Source organism: Tachysurus vachellii, chromosome 16 (assembly GCF_030014155.1).
Source record: "Tachysurus vachellii isolate PV-2020 chromosome 16, HZAU_Pvac_v1, whole genome shotgun sequence".
Classification (NCBI taxonomy): Eukaryota; Metazoa; Chordata; class Actinopteri; order Siluriformes; family Bagridae; genus Tachysurus; species Tachysurus vachellii.
The window spans coordinates 4,671,833-4,692,070 of record NC_083475.1 but is presented as its reverse complement, the minus strand read 5'-3'; the positions used below and the strand labels follow the sequence as shown (position 1 = coordinate 4,692,070).

The 20,238-nt window shown below is 37.2% G+C and overlaps 1 protein-coding gene across 1 annotated transcript in view; it reads left to right on the top strand.

Annotated features, from left to right (window-relative positions):
• Positions 1-20,238, top strand: part of snd1 (staphylococcal nuclease and tudor domain containing 1) — a 68,294-nt gene that overhangs the window by 13,148 nt on the left and 34,908 nt on the right. Inside the window, exons 10-15 of the mRNA XM_060889359.1 lie at positions 2,201-2,305; positions 4,532-4,633; positions 11,374-11,480; positions 12,236-12,346; positions 12,853-12,925; positions 16,886-17,027. Of these exons, the coding sequence (XP_060745342.1) occupies positions 2,201-2,305; positions 4,532-4,633; positions 11,374-11,480; positions 12,236-12,346; positions 12,853-12,925; positions 16,886-17,027 (640 nt within the window). The remainder of the gene's footprint in view (positions 1-2,200; positions 2,306-4,531; positions 4,634-11,373; positions 11,481-12,235; positions 12,347-12,852; positions 12,926-16,885; positions 17,028-20,238) is intronic.

The following is a 20,238-nucleotide window of genomic DNA, read 5'->3' as shown; positions in this document are numbered from 1 at the left end:
GCTTTTTGCCATGGGAACAGTGTAATATGAAGGATGTCCAGAGGTTTGTGTGTTCAGTCATGCATTTTTGTTCTGGTAATCAAGAATTGCTTTCTTTAGTTATTAATAAGATCCAACCTTGAAGTATTATGAATGCTCTCTCTGTCTGCCGTGACACTGCAGTGCTGTGTATGTTATATTTTAAAAATAACTTCATGCTTTTGTAATCAGTTCTGCTGCGGTAGAAACATAACCTGCTGAACTCATTACCTCTACTTTCTTATTGTACCCTTTGTTTCTCGTTACAAACACTAGCAACTTGGCATGATTGAATATATTTGAAGGGCATGATTATCCCCGAGTCGTTTTGACAGCGCATCAATCAAATAAGCCATGCCCTTCACTTGTACTGACTCATGTCAAATGCTAATGGGAAATTATATTATCAAAGGTAGCATTTCAGATTGTTTTATGACATTTTTCAACATTTTGCAGTAGGGTGGCTACTTCTGGTCTTTTCTCTCTCAGAAATATAAAGACTTGTGTATCTTTAGGATTATGTATAATCCACACTGAGATGGTCTGGTGTTGCCTTCAGAGTCTGTGGTTGTTGTAGGCCTCATTTATCAAGCTGAATACAATCATATTGACCTTATTTTTTCATGGGCACATTTACAAAAGAAATTTGTCATTTATTGATATGAGCTAGTTTGGAAAACAGCCGTAACCTAAGAGAGCTTGTGTGTAAAAAAAAATACGCATGAGGTTAGTCAGCTTCAAATGTCTTAACTAGTGATGAGTTACTGATTTTACACACAGATTATTATGTCAAGATTAAACAGCATATTTATTTAATTTACACACACATTGTAGTGAAACACTTCATATTAGTGCCATTAATTAAATAAATGTTATATATGAAAATAAATATTGAAGAAAACATGCTTACTCACATCTATCCGTTAAGACCATTTAAGTCCAGTTTTGTGGAAGGAAAGCATGCTGGTGTAAGACACCTCCAGTTAAACAAATAGACATGGCAGTGTCCCTGTGTGACGTGATCGGAGTCTCACAGCGTACAGTGTAATCACAGTGTACAGTCTGATGATGTCACTTTAAACTGTGATTAACATACTGTTGTTTCTATTTGGCAAGGAAATAACAGAAAAAATTGTATTCTACTTTTAGCAAAAATATAAAATTGGCTGTGATTCAAATACAAAAATTCAAAGACTTATAGAATGAATTAGCAGTTCATTGCTTGTCCTGCAGATGGTGGTGTTCTCCTGTGGGGACTCATCATAGAGCGGCAGAATGAGTCATGGATGTTAGATTCATGTTTCTGCTGGCAGCATTCAGTGAGGTGCTTTGCATATACAGATACTAATTAAGTATCATGTGTGCCAGCCAGACATTTCATAGCAGCTTCCACATCCTTCATGTTCATTTAAAAGGATGGGAGATAAAGCAGAAGTGCTGAGAATAAAGCCAGTGGCCTTGCTGGTCGTGGCTGGGCATGTGTTTGTCCTTGTCTGCAGAATGAGGCTTCATGTTATTGAGAGACGCACTTGTTTTTGTAAAGGGGTTATTTTTAATAGCTAAGATATCTTCTTCTGCCCGTCAACATAAACCAGTTCAGATTATCTGCATTTAGTTTGGGTTTACAATCAGAGTGATTAAATCATGCTTCTTTCTTCATCTGTTTTCTGCATCTGTCCAAAATCTGTATTTTTCTTTTCATTTTCCAAGTTATTCATGACTGACAGAGGAAGGATGTTCATTTTGTTTATTTTTTTCCCATTTTTTAAATCTTTTATCGGATGTTTTGAACTGTTAAGTGTATTTTATTTTTCTCTCTCACATATCAGCTGTTCAGCTGCAGTGAGTTTGGCTGTTTTTTGTTCTCCTGTTCCTGCGTCAGTCTCACAATGTGCATTTGTGCTTCTGTTGCTTGATTTTTCATTATCATTTAAACTAATGGCTGTATAATTGAGATGTGGTGAAGGATAGGGAGATTATCTAGTAACGAGTGGGTGAAGTATTTCTATACTAGTGTCCTGTTTTTTTTGTGTTGTTTTTTGTGCTTCTTCAGGCTCAGCTCATGTTAGATATCCAAGTGGTTCCTCTGGCAACAAGCTGTGCTCCATGTTGTTCAAGTGAACTCTAACTCATCTCTCACTCTTTCTGTATGCTTTTTTTGTTTTTGTTTTCCATTGTGCAGGTGATGCAGGTTATGAACGCAGATGCCATCATTGTGAAGTTGAACTCTGGCGAATACAAAACAATTCACTTGTCCAGCATTCGACCACCCAGGATTGAAGGCGAGGTATGGTGTCTGTGTGTGTCTGTGTGTGTGCCTGTCTATTGGGCTTATGTGCTTGTCACAAAGTCCTGTACTAAATCCACAGGGTTTAGGCTGTCAGATATGTACTTTGTAAAATGCTGATGTAGAGAGCACCTTTCTTATTCTTTTTTTTTTCTTTTTTTTGGCTTTATGATTTCTAAGCCACTGCAGAGTTTGGTGTTTTTCAGCCTCAATGCACCATTTTCAACAAAAGTGAATCTGGTGAGATCTGAGATGTCAAATCACAACAATTATAAAAAGATCTTGACTGGAATGATGAAAGTAAACATTTTTTAATTCTAGCCAGTATGCAGGATAGATGCTAGTTCTTTAATGGATTGCACAAAATGAAGATTTTTTTTTCCTTCTAAAAAACCTTAAAATATTATAATTGCTTATTATTGGTTAAATTGTAGAAATTGTTTTATAATAATTACACACACACTCACCGGCCACTGTCATGGAAACCGGTCCTGAACAGATGCCACAGTCAGGATTATTTTGAAAGGATAAAAATAATCAAAAGGATTCAGAATCCCCAAAACATGATCATATGTACATGTATTTTGGTATTTGTATAAATTATCATAATATAAACATTAAGTATTAGTACTTCACTGAAAATTAGTTGGTGATCGTCATTTATCGCAATGACTGGTATGTTGGAAAACCAACAACAGGAAGTGGTTTGATTTGAGCAGTTCACCCACTGGGCAGTTACACAAACTAAACATATATTAATGCAATAAGTCAGGGTGTAGTGTCTGCTGAGATTAGTTATAACATAAGACACTTAAAGAATGCTGTAATCAGCAAAGCGTAAAGCATTAGTGGAATAAAAGCTTCATTGATTAATATATTCCACCATCTGTCAGTCAGAAACATGATCTGCCATTATCAGGAAATGGTACAGCCATGATCAACACACACAGGAAGATGTTCAGACTGCTGCCACATGACTGATTGACTTGGGGAACTGCATGAATGTGGAGGTGTGCAGGTGTTCCTAATACAATAACTCATTTGTTTGTACCTAGAATGTTCTGCTGCATGGGCTCTAGTGGATCAGTGGAATTTTAATAATGAACCATACCTTATTAAAAATATCTAATTAAATCTGCATTTGAACACCAAAGTATATTACATTAATGCTATTTTATCCTTTTTTTCAAAGTGGTGTATACTATTTCACAGTTATTTGTAATTGATGACATGATGACCAGGTGTTAGGAGTTGGCTGATATTCACAGTCAAATACTCCCTCTTTTATGTTACACATACTGTATTTCTGCAAGGTGTCCAGTTATAAACCATAATGATCCATGTGATGAAATCCTCCTAACAAACGTCATTATAATCGCTGTAAAAAATCTATTTTAGTGGATTTATCACCTATAAATGCTCTTCCATTTGTTTGTATAAGCATGTTCACTTTTTACTGAATTACTGAGTAGTTGTATTTATGCACCAAGCAGGTGGTGAGTATGTGTCTTGTATATAACTTAAAGCTATGGTCCATTCTTGATCAGTCTTGGCTGATCAGCTGCAACAACTGTCTGGAGAAATGATCCTGCTGCAATCAGTAACCATATCAGTAAAGACAAATGAGGCAATTATTCTGTGATACACACACACACACACTCACTCTACCATTATACACAGATGAGCTGCTGTTGTTTGCAGCAAGTGATACTTTTTTGTTTGCACTTTTTTATTCTGTCCCTGTTTCTCAGATTAGCCATATTTATGTCTATAAGAATTGGTTTTAGATACATTACAGTATTTGTAAATATAACATGGCTTTTCTGATCGAGTGACCTGACCAACCAACACATATCTCGCTGTCTAATCATTCACACTCAGACAGAGTTGGTGGCTTGATGGGATTTTGTACCTGTGAATGAGGTGATGTATGTGGTTGTGTGTATCTGGTTTACTGTGTGAGTTACAGCCATAGCACCCTAGCTATGGTTTTATTGTCTCTACAAAGCCTCAATATATTCTGCCAAAATGTTCTGTTTATTTCTTCAGAGTTGTAAATTAGACTTTCTTACTTCAACTGAAAACAAAAATGCAAGAAAAAAATAAAACATTTCTTTTTTTTTGGGCAAAGTTTGTGTTTTGAATTTCCGTGTAACTTGAATTTGAGTAGCTGTGCTTTTTTTTCTTTTCTTTCCCTGTAAACTCCTCCCATTGTCTTTCCCACAGGAGAAGAATAGGGACAAGGACAAGCGTTTCCGACCTCTTTATGACATCCCCTATATGTTTGAGGCCAGAGAATTCCTGAGAAAGAAGCTGATTGGAAAGAAGGTAATGTCTAAAAACAAGGATGGAACTGCTTTAATTAATTTTGTTAACGTGGCTCTCTGGATTAAAAGTCCCTTATCTCCAGATATCTATAACCTGCTCTGAAGGACCTTTAGATATCTTTCTAGTTGAAACTACTGAAAAGTCTGTGTGTGTGTACAGGCACACATTTAAAGGCCAGTCTCATGTAAATGAATCAGTTTCCTAAGAATTTTATTTTATTACAAAACCCTAATACATTAATTGTTGGGTACTCCTTTGAATTAAGCAGTAAATAATTGCCATTTTAGCCTTGGCATTTTTGTTTATTACCTAACTTAAAAAACGTTTTAAGAGACTTATCTCTTACCTAAATGGCATTATTCATTTGGGAAAACTTATGCACTAAATTATGCCATCTTCATTAGTATTATAAATCAAATATTAAACCGGCCTCGTTAAACTACACATTTTATAACTGAATAGGTGAAATTTTCAGTCCCTTTGATGAATATGGTGTTTGTGCATTTTCAGTGTTGTTTTGTCTGTATAAACTGTTTAGAACCTTCTTTGTGTCCTACTTTTACACTTTGACTTAAAATTCCACTATTTTAGGATGTTTTGTCTTTTCTCCTTAAAACCATGTGAGATATTTTTGTGTGATATTTATTCAGCAGTGTTGTAGATGTGAGCATGGCTCATCCTCTTCTATCAGTCCCAAAAACTCAAAGTTAAATGACATCAAAGCTTTTTTAGCATCTGGTTATCTAACCCAGAAATGTATCAGTTGATTTGTTTTTTTGCTGTTTAACAGTGTTTCAGGGCCGTGTGTAAAGTGTTTTGTGCACAGCGCTGTGGTGCAGTAGCTACAGCTAACAGTGCTGATGCCCCAGTGGCTTCACTATGGTGTGAAATTCTACCCAGGAGAAAAGAGGCCTCTGTGTTGTTACACTAGAACAGCCTTCTGTTACTGAATGAAATCATACTCTGAGGCTACAAATCCACATCAATAGTTTTACCTACTTGCTACTGTTAGAGGTGTAATAAACAATGTCTGATTTAAAAGACTGGAATCAAGATGGCCCATTAGCTTCTGATGGGGTTAGAGTTTATTGATAACTCTTTACATTAGAAACAGTAATCTGTTGTTACTGATGAGGAAATTAGAATTTGGGATTACGCAGTTATATTTTGGGTGTTTACAGTGGACATACAAATCAGCCTGTGCACTGTAGATCTCATATATTTGCTTTTGACATTCACCTTAGTTGAAGAGGAAAGTGTATATGGTGATATACCAGAGCCTTTATAGAATATTTTATAGAACACAGAGTTTTATTAAAAAAAAAATCTCACCATAGCTTCTGTGAGTTTGTGAGCATGTGTGTGTTCAGTGTGCTTTCAGCTTTGAGTGGCATAAATAGCAAAGCTTGAAACAGAGTCCAATAATTGCTGTTGCTTAGTTATCTCTTGGCTATTTTACCAGCATTGGAGTGGCCAGCTCTGTGGTTCAAAAACAGCTCAATGTCCTTTAATCAGTATCATCAGGCCAATAATCAGTAGACAAAGACAGAAAGGAGAGAAAGAAAGGGTGAGTTAAGTAAGAATTGATTAATGACTGCTTCTTTTGGTTGAAAATGGATGCCATTTCTGTTAAACCTGAAAAAGGATGTAGAAATGTTTGCTGTTCATGATCCAGTACACCAGCAGATTAATTTTCGAGTACCTGGCCATGCATGTATCTGTGCAGTGATTGGCAGGAAGTGATGGAACGTGTGTGTTTGTAACCTTGAAGCCTACATTATAATTTAATTAGGGCTCTATCAGGTTTATGGCTTGGGAATTAAAACGTATAAGCACATGATTTCTGACTGTAGGGCCATTAAATATAAGAACTGGCTGTAAGGCACAAATATAAATAATTTTTATGCCATTATGTATGGCAAGAGCATTTAAATGAGGACATTTTACAGGAATATGTACATAATGTGGCAGAGCTGTTCTACTAATTTAATGGGAATTCATGACCTTTAAATCACTCAAATAGATGGTTTAGGTAGAATTTTAAATGACTCTCCCAATATACCCCTCATAGGGGGGAGTGAATCATTAGTGTACATGTAGTTCTTCATTAAGTCTGACCTAAACTGTGTGTCTTCTGCTAACATTGTCCAGGTTTTACTATGCCAGTCTTAAATCCGAATGTGTGAAGTGTAAATTAGAAACTGTATTGCAGTTGTTAGTGGATGGTTATTTCAAGGGTGCTCTACTCAGTAAGCCAGCTGGGCAGGTTGAACCTGTTCGTGGGTTGATTTATTTGTTATTACGCTCAAACTGCAGCACAGAAATGAAAAACGGAGAGCAGGGGAAAAATCTCCTATTCAACTAAATCTCGCTCTTCAGCTGTTGCAGTCATCTTGGCTCTTTCAGCTCACATTCACTCTCAGTTTACTGAGCAGTTTGGTAATATACACAGCACAGATAGGTGTGCCATGTTAATGAGCTCATCCTCAAACACTGCTGCTGTAGACTTTACACCATGACCCCTCCTGCTACAATCTGTTACCAAAACACCTTCTAAAGGCTTATTTAGTCCACATTTGAGTTTACCACTGACATTACACAGTAAACACATGCAGTTTTATGTTCTGTTTGATTCATTTTGTTGTTGCTAGGACACTGAAGTACGTGTATGCCAAGGGCATTTGACTGCAATGTGAGAGACACTTATGTCTCTCTTGCTGCCTTGGTAACAGCAGTGACAAAATCCGATAAACTCCAATGCCCTCAAGCTCTGAGCTCTCTGAACTATTGTTGCTCAAATAAATTAACAATATGCGAAACTGACTATTTCACATGGGTGAGCTTTGGTCAGATATGACGTTAGTGACTGTGCTATGCTTGTTCCAAACGTTTTCTATGCAGTTTATTCTGCATAAAGTTAAGCTGAAATTACTAATTACTAATAATTGCAAGCTCAAAAAGTAGATCAAGAAATCCTAATGAAACAAATGACACACAATTTCTATCATATTTAATATCTTTGTTAGAAAAAGTATGTGAGCCTGTAGTTTTTTCTGTCAATTTAAATGGGTTGTTGAAGTCCTCAGAAAAAGAGTTACCTTTAAGCCTACGCCAGTCCACTGTGATATATAACGAGGAAATTTAGCACCACTGTTACTCTCCCAAGCAGCGGTCATTCACCAAGAATCATTCCAAGGGCACAGCAAGCAATATGGAAAGTAATTAGTCCAAGAACTCCGGGGAAACATCTAGGGGCCTTCAGGCCACTCTTTCATTGAGTAATGTCAGTGTATGAGCCCTCTATCTGGCGAACAATGAAGAAGATTGGTATACATGACTGGTTAGCAAGGAGGAAGCCACTGCTCTCCAAAAAGAACACTGCTGCCCTGGAGTTTACTCAGACCTTGAAGCCTGTTGGAAGAATTTTCTGTGGGCAGATGAAAAATAGACAAAATAACTTTTTGTTTTACATTTAAAGTGTTCTTTTCAGCAAAAACCAAACACAAAAACTGCACTTCAGCATAAGTCCCTGATCCCAGAAGTGAAGCATGAGGGTGGCAGTATAAGAGATCGTGGTTTCTTTGCTGCCTTGGGTCCAATTTGACTTGCTATTATTGATGGACCTGTGAGTTCTGGGATGCACCAGCAAATTCTACAGGACTATGTCAAGGAATCCATCTATGAACTGAAGGTTAAATGTAAGTTGGTCATTGTGCAAGAGAGCAAGCTTAAATACAAATGTAAGACTAAAAAGAATTCTGTTTAAGCAGAGAAAATTAAGTCTTTTTCCAGACCTTAACTCAATATAAATTTTGTGGAATGACCTATAAAGAGAAAGCTCACTAACATCACTGAGTTGAAACAGTTCTGTAAAAAGGAAAACTCCCCCAAAACCTAGTGGAGTCTAAATACATTTTACAAATCTAATGTTTTTGTGTCATTTGTTTAAATGGCTTCTCTTTAACTAGTTTTATGTTCACATTTCAAGTAAAATCTATGCAGAAATCCAAAAAAATTTAAAGGAAATAGAAAAGTCCATTAAGCTACTTATCAGAAAAGACTTCATTCAGACAGTTCTGTCCTCTTATAGTGGCTTCTGTATGTGTGTGTGAGTGTAATGCAAGCGTTTGTTGGATAGCACTCCAGTAATATGAAGTGGGTCATTCTGGCTGAGCTTCAGAGAATTACAGCCTTGTGCAACCCCAGCAGCTCAATTTAATCCATAAAATATTTCAGCATCTCCTCAGTATATCCACCCAACATGCATTAGATTATTGTCTGCAGTATGCAGTACAGGAATCAGCCCTACTCTTAAATGCACATATGTTTTGAATTGATGAGTATTGGTTTAACCTGTCTTGCTAATATGAAAAAGCAGCTCAGAAGTCCATACCCACTAAATGGCCATAATGGCATTATCCTGTATGACAAGTCCGTCGAAGGGATTTTTTTATAATTAATTTAAATAAATGTACAGATAATAAATGAACAAATTTAAACAAATGGAGCAACATTTTACATGGGATCACATTATCATTGAACATGACAAAATATTAACAGATTTAGGTTAGGTTAGGTCAACTTTATTATCCCGAGGGGCAATTTGTTTCACAGCCAGCAGAATCCATACAATCCCAAACACACAACAACAAACAGTACAGAGGAGAAAAAAAAATGTATTAAGTATTTAAAAACCCAATAGCAACTGGTACGAAAGAATTTTTAAATCTATTTGTCCTGCAAAGCGGTAAAGAATATCTACGTGAAGAAGGTAACAACATAAAAAGATTCTGCAAGGGATGGCTGGAATCTCAACATTATTTCGGCCTTCCTCAGAGTCCTTGCTTTATGTAAACTGTTTAAATCAATCAGGTTGGTGCCGACAATCTTACCACACACTTTAACAATACCCTGGAGTCTATTTCTATTTTTCAGATTAAGCGATCCATACCAACACACAAATGTAAAAGTAATGACTGACTCAATAAAACAAGGATTTTTATTTTGTATAATTTTTGTTAACCTTGTTGGTGAATGGAACACAAGCCTTCTATGAGCAACTCAGATTCTTTTCTGGAGTAGGGTTTTGTCATTTTTATCAAGTCATTCTGTAAGTTCAGTTGAATCTTGATATTTTCACCAATATTTTTCCTTGTCTTAAATCTTTTTATGCGAGTTAGTTATTTGATTATGACAGTTTTATGATTGACAGTTTGTGGTTGGGCTGAAATGACGGTCGAGCCTCAGGTGAAGGTGAACAGTTTCTAACAAGCACCCGAGGCTCTTCACCAGACGTGCTTTATAGAACTTGTACCAAAAACGTAGTACTGTAGCAAGCCATGTCTTGTTCTTTTGTAAACTGATCTAACAGACCAAGTTAAACAGTAATACTTTGGCTCCTGCAAAGAGCTATGTTGACAAAGTTGCAGTGCTATTAGGAGTGTCAAATCTCCTCAATAGAATGGCACTGGGTCTTTCTGCCAGGTGCCTCTGGGTATTTCTTGGTTTCTCATGAATTTCCTTTATTTGGTATAATGAGAATAAATGGATCTCCAAAAATTGCTGTGTTGAAAGATTAACTTGTAGGTGGACATTTACGGTCAGCTTTTTCAGTGGCTGCTCTTTCTCTCTTCTTCACTCATCTCTTCATTTATTTTGTTGCCTTTCTTCCCCTTTTGCTCTATGAGAAGTTCGCAATCTGGCTTCCTCCACCTGGGGGCTCAGAGCACCCTTCTTGTTTTTTAAGTGAGATTGAGAGAGACAAAATATTTTGGTGCCAAAATGTTTTGTATATTGAGATTGGAAGATCAACTACACTGTTTGTTAGAGAACAAGTGTCTACAGAGCATTTTTGGTTTAATTGTAATCGTTTGTATGTAATAAATCTGTTGTGACAGTAGAGGACTGCAGGAGAGTGAGATGAGCAGGCATCAGAATAATTGGTGCCAGTGTGTCTTCTGTCTGAACACCTGTATGCTTGCACAGTGTAAAAAGGAAAACCAGGAGGCCAATTGTTCACTGCCTAAACAAATTATGGTCTCTGAGAGAGAGAGAGAAAGAGAGAGAGAGAGAGAGAGAGAGAGACATGGAATCTGACACAGAAACTGTGCGCACTAGTGCTTTAAAATAAAATGAAGAATGGTTTGTTGTTTGGATAATAATGTTTGTGTTCAGGCCTGGGACTTCTTGGTTGTTGGGTATCTTCAGGTGCCCCAGAGTGTCCGTGGTTTTGGTTGAATGAGAGTGTCTCTTTATGAAGTGCTTGGTGTAGATGGTGTCCGTCAACCGTCCCTTCCCCCTCTGTCTCTCTGATCCTGAACTGTTTCAATGTATGATTTGTGTTGCTCTGCAGAGATCTGCAGCTTAGCTAGATGTAATTTACTTTGACTGAGATTGACCTTGAAAAAAGTAGCCCACAGGCTCTATCCATTATCCAGGGTGTTGTTTAATTAATTTAGTTTAAATAAATATACCAGCCATTTAGTTAATTTATAGTCATTCACAGGGAAATTGGAACAATATTTGTTTTATTTATTTTTTATATTTATTTGTGTATTTGTGCGTATTTCTCTCAGATTTAGTTTGTGATAATGAAGCAGTTGAATATTTCTGTTTCTCTCTCTGTGCAGAAGTTTTCAGTGGTCTGAATGTTTGTAGAGTTTATTAATAACATAATAGGTGTATGGATGCTTGCTATAATGTTTATATTTGGAGGTTATGTGATTTTTGTGTGTTCTCAGGTCAACGTCACTGTCGATTACATCAGAGCTGCAACCACAAGCACAGAAACGGCACCCATTCCTTCCTTCCCAGAACGCACCTGTGCCACTGTGACCATTGGAGGAATGTAAGAACAACTACAGGTTACTTAATCTTGAAGAGTCAGTGATTTGAAGAAGGAACCATAATTATTTATAGTATGTCATTATAGATTCTGTGGAGATTTAGTAAAATCTCAGTTTAAATGTTAAGAATATGTGGGAAGTCAAAGAAAGCAAATGAGCTTGCAACACACACACACGTGTGCACACACACACACACACGCCCCAGTGTATGTAGTGTGGTGGCATAGAAGTGTGAGGTTGTTATATACACTTGAGGGTGAACTGATGCAGCATGCCGTAGCACAGAGGCCATGTTAAAATACACCCAAGGCCAGGAAGGTAGTTTGTATGCAATCATATTATTTTGTATTTTTCTTCTTCAGCTCTTATATTTAAATTATATTAAAACTTTATTACATGGTTCTGTGCACCTAAATCTTTAGCAGTTCTGCCTGGCTTTATGTTCTCAATCATTGCACAAATATTCAACGAAGACAACAAAAAATGTAAAACATGAAGAGTAAGTTTAATTTTGTTAATTTAGACAAAGGATGAAATGAATGTTAAGAGTATGCATTGTGTTAGTCTAAATTTTTGCTTCGGTTCGCAAAGCCATGATTCTCAGTCCAACATGAAAATAATTCTTGAAGTATGAGTTGCCTGCATTATTTTGCTCTGTTTGGTAAAACCATTTCATCATATTATATTTTAGTTTAAACATTTAAACCTGCCCACTTGAATAGGAAAATAATTTTTTTTTCTTTCATTGTCTATATAGTAATATTGCTGAGGCTCTGGTCAGTAAAGGACTTGCTACAGTAATCAGATATCGTCAGGATGATGATCAGAGATCTTCACATTACGATGAGTTACTGGCTGCAGAAGCACGGTAAGAGCAGACATATCACTACAGCCTAGAACTAGGCTCAGTACACTTTAAAAGTAATAGGATGCCAAGTCTTTTCAGCCAGCTGATATACATTTACCCTTTCACTCTTTTCTGTATGTTTGTACTTCTTTTATTTTCTTAAGCTTTATTTAGTGTGCATTGGGAAAAAGTAGAATCAAAGGTCACGTTTTTATTTCTGAATATATATATATATATATATATATATATATATATATATATATATATATATATATATAAATAATGTATGTATATATGTATGTATGTATGTATGTATGTATGTATTTAGTGATCAAGAATGAAGAACATTTCTCCTTTCAGTGTGCACAGTCAGTGAGAGCCTGTGTCTACTTGTCTTGATTTTTCAATCCATGCCTACGGTGTTTAAGTGCTTAATGTTTAAACGAATTCTTTAGTCATTTCTCATATTGACCCGATATAACAGTCTTCATTAGTAGTCATTACACTGCTTACTTGGATCATTGCAGGGCCATAAAGAATGGGAAAGGACTCCACAGCAAGAAGGAGGTCCCCATTCACAGAGTTGCTGACATCTCTGGGGTAAGTGTATTTCAGTGTCCTCTGATTGGAATGGATTTATGACAGGACTTGTTTATTACCGAAAACATTAAAGTGAAGAAATAAATATAGCCTGCCTCATTAATAATCTCTGATTGTACAGTTATTGTTCAGATGTCCCATAGGCCAGTGCCACACTGGCTGTGAATTTTGATTGGGTTGACCATCAAATTAAGATAAAAATTTACTTGGCCCAGTGAAGTTGTTTAATTCTATACTGAGAAAAGATCCCACTTCATGGAAAACCTTCATTTAGTTTCATCTAACGGTCTGTTACTGTTTCTTTTTCTCTTAAATGTTGCCTGACTTTCCGCCTGCCCTGTCTGTCTGTTAGCATTTTACAAGAAGCTGCTCATGTTTTTAACAAACTAAATGACTGTATTCTGTGCACTGCTTTATGTGGGGACATTAGATGACTAATATTCTGGGTTCCTAATGATCAACACACAGAGCTCAATATTAGCCTTTTTTTTGCCGTGGTTCTGCTTGGTTCTCATATATATTTTTTAAATCCCAGTATAGCACTTTTCCATACATTTTTTATTTTTTTTAATAATAGTCCTTCCCCCTCTTCATTTTCTCTCTGCAATGAGTGTCACAGCTGTGGGATATTTCCAGCTGGAGTGGGTGGCTCTCTTCGGCCCAGGCTGTCTCACAGGAAGCGGTTTCACTTAAATTAAGCTGGCATACCCAGTCTTTCAGCAGCTGCGTACTTCTCTATAAAACCACTAGCTGTCAGACTTCGGATGATGAGCAAGTAATAACGGAAATTATATATACCATTTTCACTTTCCACAGTGTGCTCACACTTCCAGAATGCGCAAAGACTCAAAATTCTATTACTTCTAATATATATTCTAGTAATATATTAGAATTATATATTACAATAATCACAAAAGCTTACACTTATACAATGTGTATTATCATTACTTACTTACACATTGAGAACTAACAATCCATTTATTTAATTTTCAGCATTTTAGCATTAAATTCCTATTTACAGACTTGTGTACAGTTTATAATGTGGGAGAGGTGAACATCACTGTATCACTGAATAACCTTGCTTTTATGAAGTAATTAAAAAACTTGCTGGGTAATTAATAACGTTCAAAGAGTAAAACAACATAACAATTGGCATTGAACTGTCTGCGTAATAATGGTCATACCGAGGTAGTTTTCTTTTTAAAAATGTCCAGTCAGTGCAATCACCAGAATGACATTTTTTAATACGGTGGGTTAAAACCATGTGATCCTTACATTTTCCTAAAGCAGGGTTGTAGACTGGGACACCCCTACAGCATCCCTATTGATCATGTTTCTTTTTCTGTTCAAACTTTTTTCAAAACATCGATGTGCCTGTCTGTAGTACTGCTTTATGCAATATTTTACAGCGAAACACAGAACTCTTTCTTTCCGTTTAATTAACGGGTTTGCCAGTTATAGGTTGGTTAATGCAAACTGCCCCATGTTGTACATGATGACATTAAGTGTGTTTGTGCGCAAGACCATGACATTATCACAGATATGCAGAAGTATACATCAGCTGTTTGCTGAACCTCTTCCCTTCACCTCCCACCCACACTCTCCTTTCTGGTCTCGCTAAGCTAAAGCAATGCTCAGTAAGCGAAAGCAATGCTTATTAAGTGAAATTAATGCTCATTAAGCAATAGTCATTTTCACAAAGTATAAGTAATGCTCACTAATCAAATGGGACCAATGTTCACTAAGCAAAAGTAAATTTAACTAAGCCAAAACAATTCTCATTAAGTAACAGTATTGTATAGTAAAACATTTAAAGGTGGGGTCTCCGTTGTTTGAAAGCCAATGTCGACATTTGAAATCACCAAAACAAACACGCCCCTAACCCAAATGGGTCCCACCCCTGTATTGATAGCTTCACCCACACATACATACGTAACCAAGGCAACTAATGGAAAGAAATGTTTATCATAGCTGAAGGGAAGAACAATACGACTGCAGATAAACAAACAAGCAAAAATGACACACAAGCATAATCATGCAAAGGACAAAGGCATATATTAGTTCTGTGAAACAAAGCAAAACCAACGTTACTCACCTATCGAGAAGGAAAAAAGCGCCTCGGCGTCTTAAGTAAAGTTGGCCACATATTCACAGATTGGAGTTTCCCGAGTCAATAACTCCTGAGCTGTTACTACACAAAACACGGTTGTAGCTGTGTCTCTACATTACTACGATAGAAAAGAGGTGTTATTTGTGTAGTAACAGCATTTAGCTCAGGAGTTATTGACTCAGGAAACTCCAGTCTGTGAATATGCACCAACTTCCTGCTCCTTCAGTTCTCTCCAGCGCTGGAAAGCTGATCCTATATTAACACGTCCTACTTCTTGCCTTATCGTAAACCTTTCTTCGCTTTCTTTCTTTGTTTTTATCCTCCATGTCAATGTTAAAACCGCTTTCTGCTAATGTCACTCATGTGCACTGAACACTCTCTGCCCATATTGACAAGATGCGCCCCTTTCTGCGTTTGTTTTGTTTTTGTTTAGTTTGTCGTCCCGACTCTTTTCTGAAGCATTTCTCAAACAACAGAGACCCCACCTTTAATGCTTTCTAAGCTAAAGTAATGCTCATTATTAGAATCTTCATTAAGCCACAGTTACAACAGACAAATTTAGCTTTTATTTTATTGACTAAACTGTACTGCCTGCTGTGTGCTGCTAGCTAACTTTAGTAACTTATTTCATAAAGGATGTTTATTTATCATGTTTATTTAACTTGTTTGTGATGGCTTGTAAGCGCCTCCTAATTGCTAAAAATATGTAGGTGCTGCTGTTGCATAACCTGCATGCCAATAAACAGCAGTACCAAGTGGTTCCTCCCATGTTGGGTGTTCTAGAAGTACACCCCGGCCCCATGTTAGTGTTGTCTAATGGCCCACGCTTCCAAGTTTGATAACTTTGCAGGGTCAGTGCTCTTTAGTTAATCTAGATGAACCAGAGGAGGGCATAAACCAGCAAATGCTATATCCTCTTTTCTAATCTAATCTACAGTATCTGACAGAAGTGAGTACACCATTCACATTTTTGTAAATATTTTATTATACCTTTCCATGTGACAATACTGAAGAAATGACACTTTGCTACAATGTAAAGTACAGGTTGAAGGGATAGGGGTTCAGCCAGTCAGTGCTCAGATAATACGCCGCACACTGCATCAAATTGGTCTGCATGGCTGTCGTCCCAGAAGGAAGCCTTTTCTTAAGATGATGCACAAGAGCCTGCAAACAGAAGAGCTTGCTGAAGACAAGCAGACTAAGGACATGGATTACTAGAACCATGTCCAGTGGTCTGATGAGACCAAGTTAAACTTATTTGGTGCAGATGGTGACAAGTGTGTAACCAGGTGACTAGTACAAAGACAAGCGTGTCTTGTCTACAGTCAAGCACGGTGGTGGGAGTGTCATGGTCTGGGGCTGAATGAGTGCTGCCGGCACTGGGGAGCTACAGTTTATTAAGGGAACCATGAATGACAACATGTACTGTGACATACTGAAGCACTGCATGATCCCCTCCCTTCAGAGACTGGGACACAGGGTATCCCACCAAAATAAAGTATTCCACCAAAATAACGACCCCAATCACATCTCAAGACGACCACTGCCTTGCTAAAGAAGCTGAGGGTAAAAGTGATGGACTGGCCAAGCATGTAAAAAGATATAATAAAATATTTACAAAAATGTGAGGGGTTTACTTACTTCTGTCAGATACTGTAAATTGCCATTGTAGTCTTTAGCCAATGAACTCCTTAAGCTCCAGATACGCTTACACCAAAGCGAAACTATGAAATGCTGTGCACAATGTCTAGTGTACAGTTTGTCATGGTTTACTTCTTATTCCTTGTGTCCCTAGGCAGTACTAAATGAGTCCAGGGTAGAAATAGACAAACATTTTTGTGTTTCCATAGGAGACCCAGAAAGCCAAGCAGTTCCTACCGTTCTTGCAGAGAGCGGGCCGCTCTGAAGCTGTAGTCGAGTACGTGTTCAGTGGCTCCAGGCTGAAACTTTACATGCCCAAAGAGACATGCCTCATAACCTTCCTGCTTGCTGGTAAGATTATATATGTAAATAGTGTGTGTGCGCATGTGTGTATGTAACACTTTTATCCTTGCACATTACTCATTGTGTTACTCTAAATATTATTCTAAAATTGATTTTTCCTCTGTTTGCAAAAATACTCAATTATTTAAAAAAAACACATACATTTTACTTGTCCATAAGTATTCAGACTCTTTACACTTGAAATTTAGCTCAGATGACTCTAAATCTTTTGATCATTACTGAGAGGTTTCCAGACCTTGATTCAAGTTGTAAATAAAATTGATTGGACATGATTTGGAAAGTCACACACCTCTAATTAGAAGGCTTCACAGCTGACAGTGCATATCGGAGCAAAAACCGAGCCATAAGGCCACTGAAGAGCTGCCTGAAAAGTTCGGAGGCAGGATTGTTGCAAGGCTCAGGACCTCAGACAGGGCTGAAGGTTCACCTTCCAACATGACAACAACACTAATCACTCAACCAAGGCAACACAGTAATAGCTTAAGGACAACTCTATGAATGAGTGTGAGTGGAACAGCCAGGGCCCTGACTTGAACCCTATAGAACATCTCTGGAGAAACCTGGAAATGACTGTCCACTGATAGTACCCATCCAACCTGACCAAGCATGAGAGAAGTTGTGCAAAGCTTGGTGCATCATACCTAAAATGACTGACAAAAAAAAAAACACTTATACAGTGAATTTGGAAAGTATTCCGACCCCCTTTCATTTTGTTATTTATTTGTTTGTTTGTTTTTTGTTTGTTTATTTATTTTAATTGTGGATATTTACTAAATATTAACAAGTAATCAGACTATTCAGTACTTTGTTAAAGCAACCTTGGATTCTACAGTGCTGTTCACTGTTCAGACCTGGCCAGGCTATTAAAACATGGTTATATGTGAACACCTGAACTGCTTAGAGCTAAGGTCAACAATTTGATTTGATCTCATTTTGAGCCATACAGCAAAGGCCTTCATGCCATGTGGAGGGGTGATGTGAACATTGTAGAACCAGATGATTAGGCATGGTGATGGCCAGGTAGTAGGAGACATCATGGATGTCTCATTCAGGCCTTCTGTTGGACATGTCTGTGCAGTGGGCCAGCCTCTGATTAGACAAACGTCCAAATCTTTCTTCTGTGACAGATAAACAATTGTTCTGAGGATCAGTTGGCCACAGTCTGGTCTGAGATGTACTGTGCGATTCATTCTGGCATAACAAGGAATTCTCTCCAGAGTTTGTTAAAGTTGTTTGGAAACAAATGATTATTTATTCAATCTTAGATTGACTACATAAGAATTCCAGTTGGAAAATTACATTTTCAAGTGGACTGTCTTATGAAACAGTGTGGAAGATTACATATATTGGTATAATGTCTTTTAGGAGCTTCTGATTGACAGTTGTCATAATTTGGAGTTAAATGGGAGTGCCCATGTGGCTGTAAAAGAGATTGTCTGATCCTATTTCTTTTTTAAACTGTGCAGATGATCATCAGCCTTTGCTCGTGTGTACTCTGTTCAACTAAAACAAAATTCAAGAGTTTGACCATGATAATCAGGACTGTTTTGACGAAAACACAAAACACTGTCCCTTATGTGAAGCACGTGGACAGAGGTTATCAGGTTATGGAGGTGTTTTTATTGAAAACATACCTGGTGCAGAAAATTGATGGTATCATAAGGATGAACGACTGTCTATAAATTCTGAACAAACCTCAAATTCAGCCAGAATCTTGGTGCAGATTCTATGTCTTTACCATACCTTATTATTTACTTATTATTTAGATTGTGGGCCCTTCTCAGCACAGTAGTGACCTTAAATTATTTAAAAGTCCCATCAAAACTGCCATGCATGCACCCCCTGAGGTCAATACATCAAATGGTTCCTTGTCATATCGACTTTCAAGGAAGAATAGAGATTCTTTTTTTTTTTTTTTTGGGTGGGTGAAGAACACAAGCTGACCTGAGCTGCCATAAGTAAGAGGGAGCTTTGTACCTCACAGGAATCAGACATTCACCTAAAATCACCCCCAAATTCTGAAAAGTATTGTAACCTATGTTTATGTTTCACTCTCCTGAGTTATTTTTTTACTCCCTGTTTTTTCCTTAATAAAAAACCCCATCTCATTAGGAAGGCCTTTTTTGGATTTAATTTCTCCAGAAGCATTATTTCCAGCCAACATGAAATTTGGCAGACATGCAGACAAACCTGTTTTCTTTTATTGAAATACTTAGAAGGCCTGTTTTTATCTTAAAGGTCATCAAAATGGTTAAAGAGACAAAATCTCCAAACTTGAGTAATATAAGGGCCATATAGTTTTCACGTAAAATAGATGTTGGGTTATAATCTGTGCTATACAGTGATGCCTCGAGATACGAGTTTAATTCGTTCCGTGACTTTGCTCGTATCTCAAATTGCTCGTATCTCAAAGCAATTTTCCCCGTTTAAATGAATTGAAATCCCATTAATTCGTTCCAGCTCGCAAAATTCCACTCCAGTTGTTTTGTTTGTGTTTTGAATATGAAAAATGTACAGTACCTGTATTTATAAATGACAAATATTGTATAAAAACATACAGTAATAAGAGTTAAAAAAAGTTAAAAAAATAAACTGGTTTTACTTTACGGAAGATGCGCACAGAGGTTGAGGGAGGATTAAACAGGAGGAATTTTGTCTCGTATGTACACTTTCACTTTCGTTCACTTACTCGCTACTGTACACTCTTAATGCTACTTTACACTTAAATGGAACTTAACTAAACTTCACTAAAATTAACAAACTTAAATCAAGCATCGCGTTAGTTCTGGCAGGCCACGTCTTCAAGCGTGCATCAGCTGTTAATCAGCTGTCCATGACACGCACCATTCCAGTTACTACATCCGTATTACCCGACCATTTAAATTCCCATTCATAGAGGAGCTCTAGCGCTTCGCTACTGCTGCGATTTAAAATCCCTCCTCCAACCCCGACTCCACCGAGCCGGAACCCATGTTCCTTGTACCAGTTTACGTCATAAATCTCCACATATTTTCCTCTCTCTCCCTCTCTCTCTAATTATTTAATTATTTATTTATTCATTCATTCATTTATTACTTTCCAAAAACGTGTAAGCGAGCATATCTAATACTAAGCATGATTAGTGGTTCTGTTATATGGGTGTCTATTCTATTTTCTAGTCGCTGCTCTCCGCGCTCTGAACAGAACCATACTGCCAACA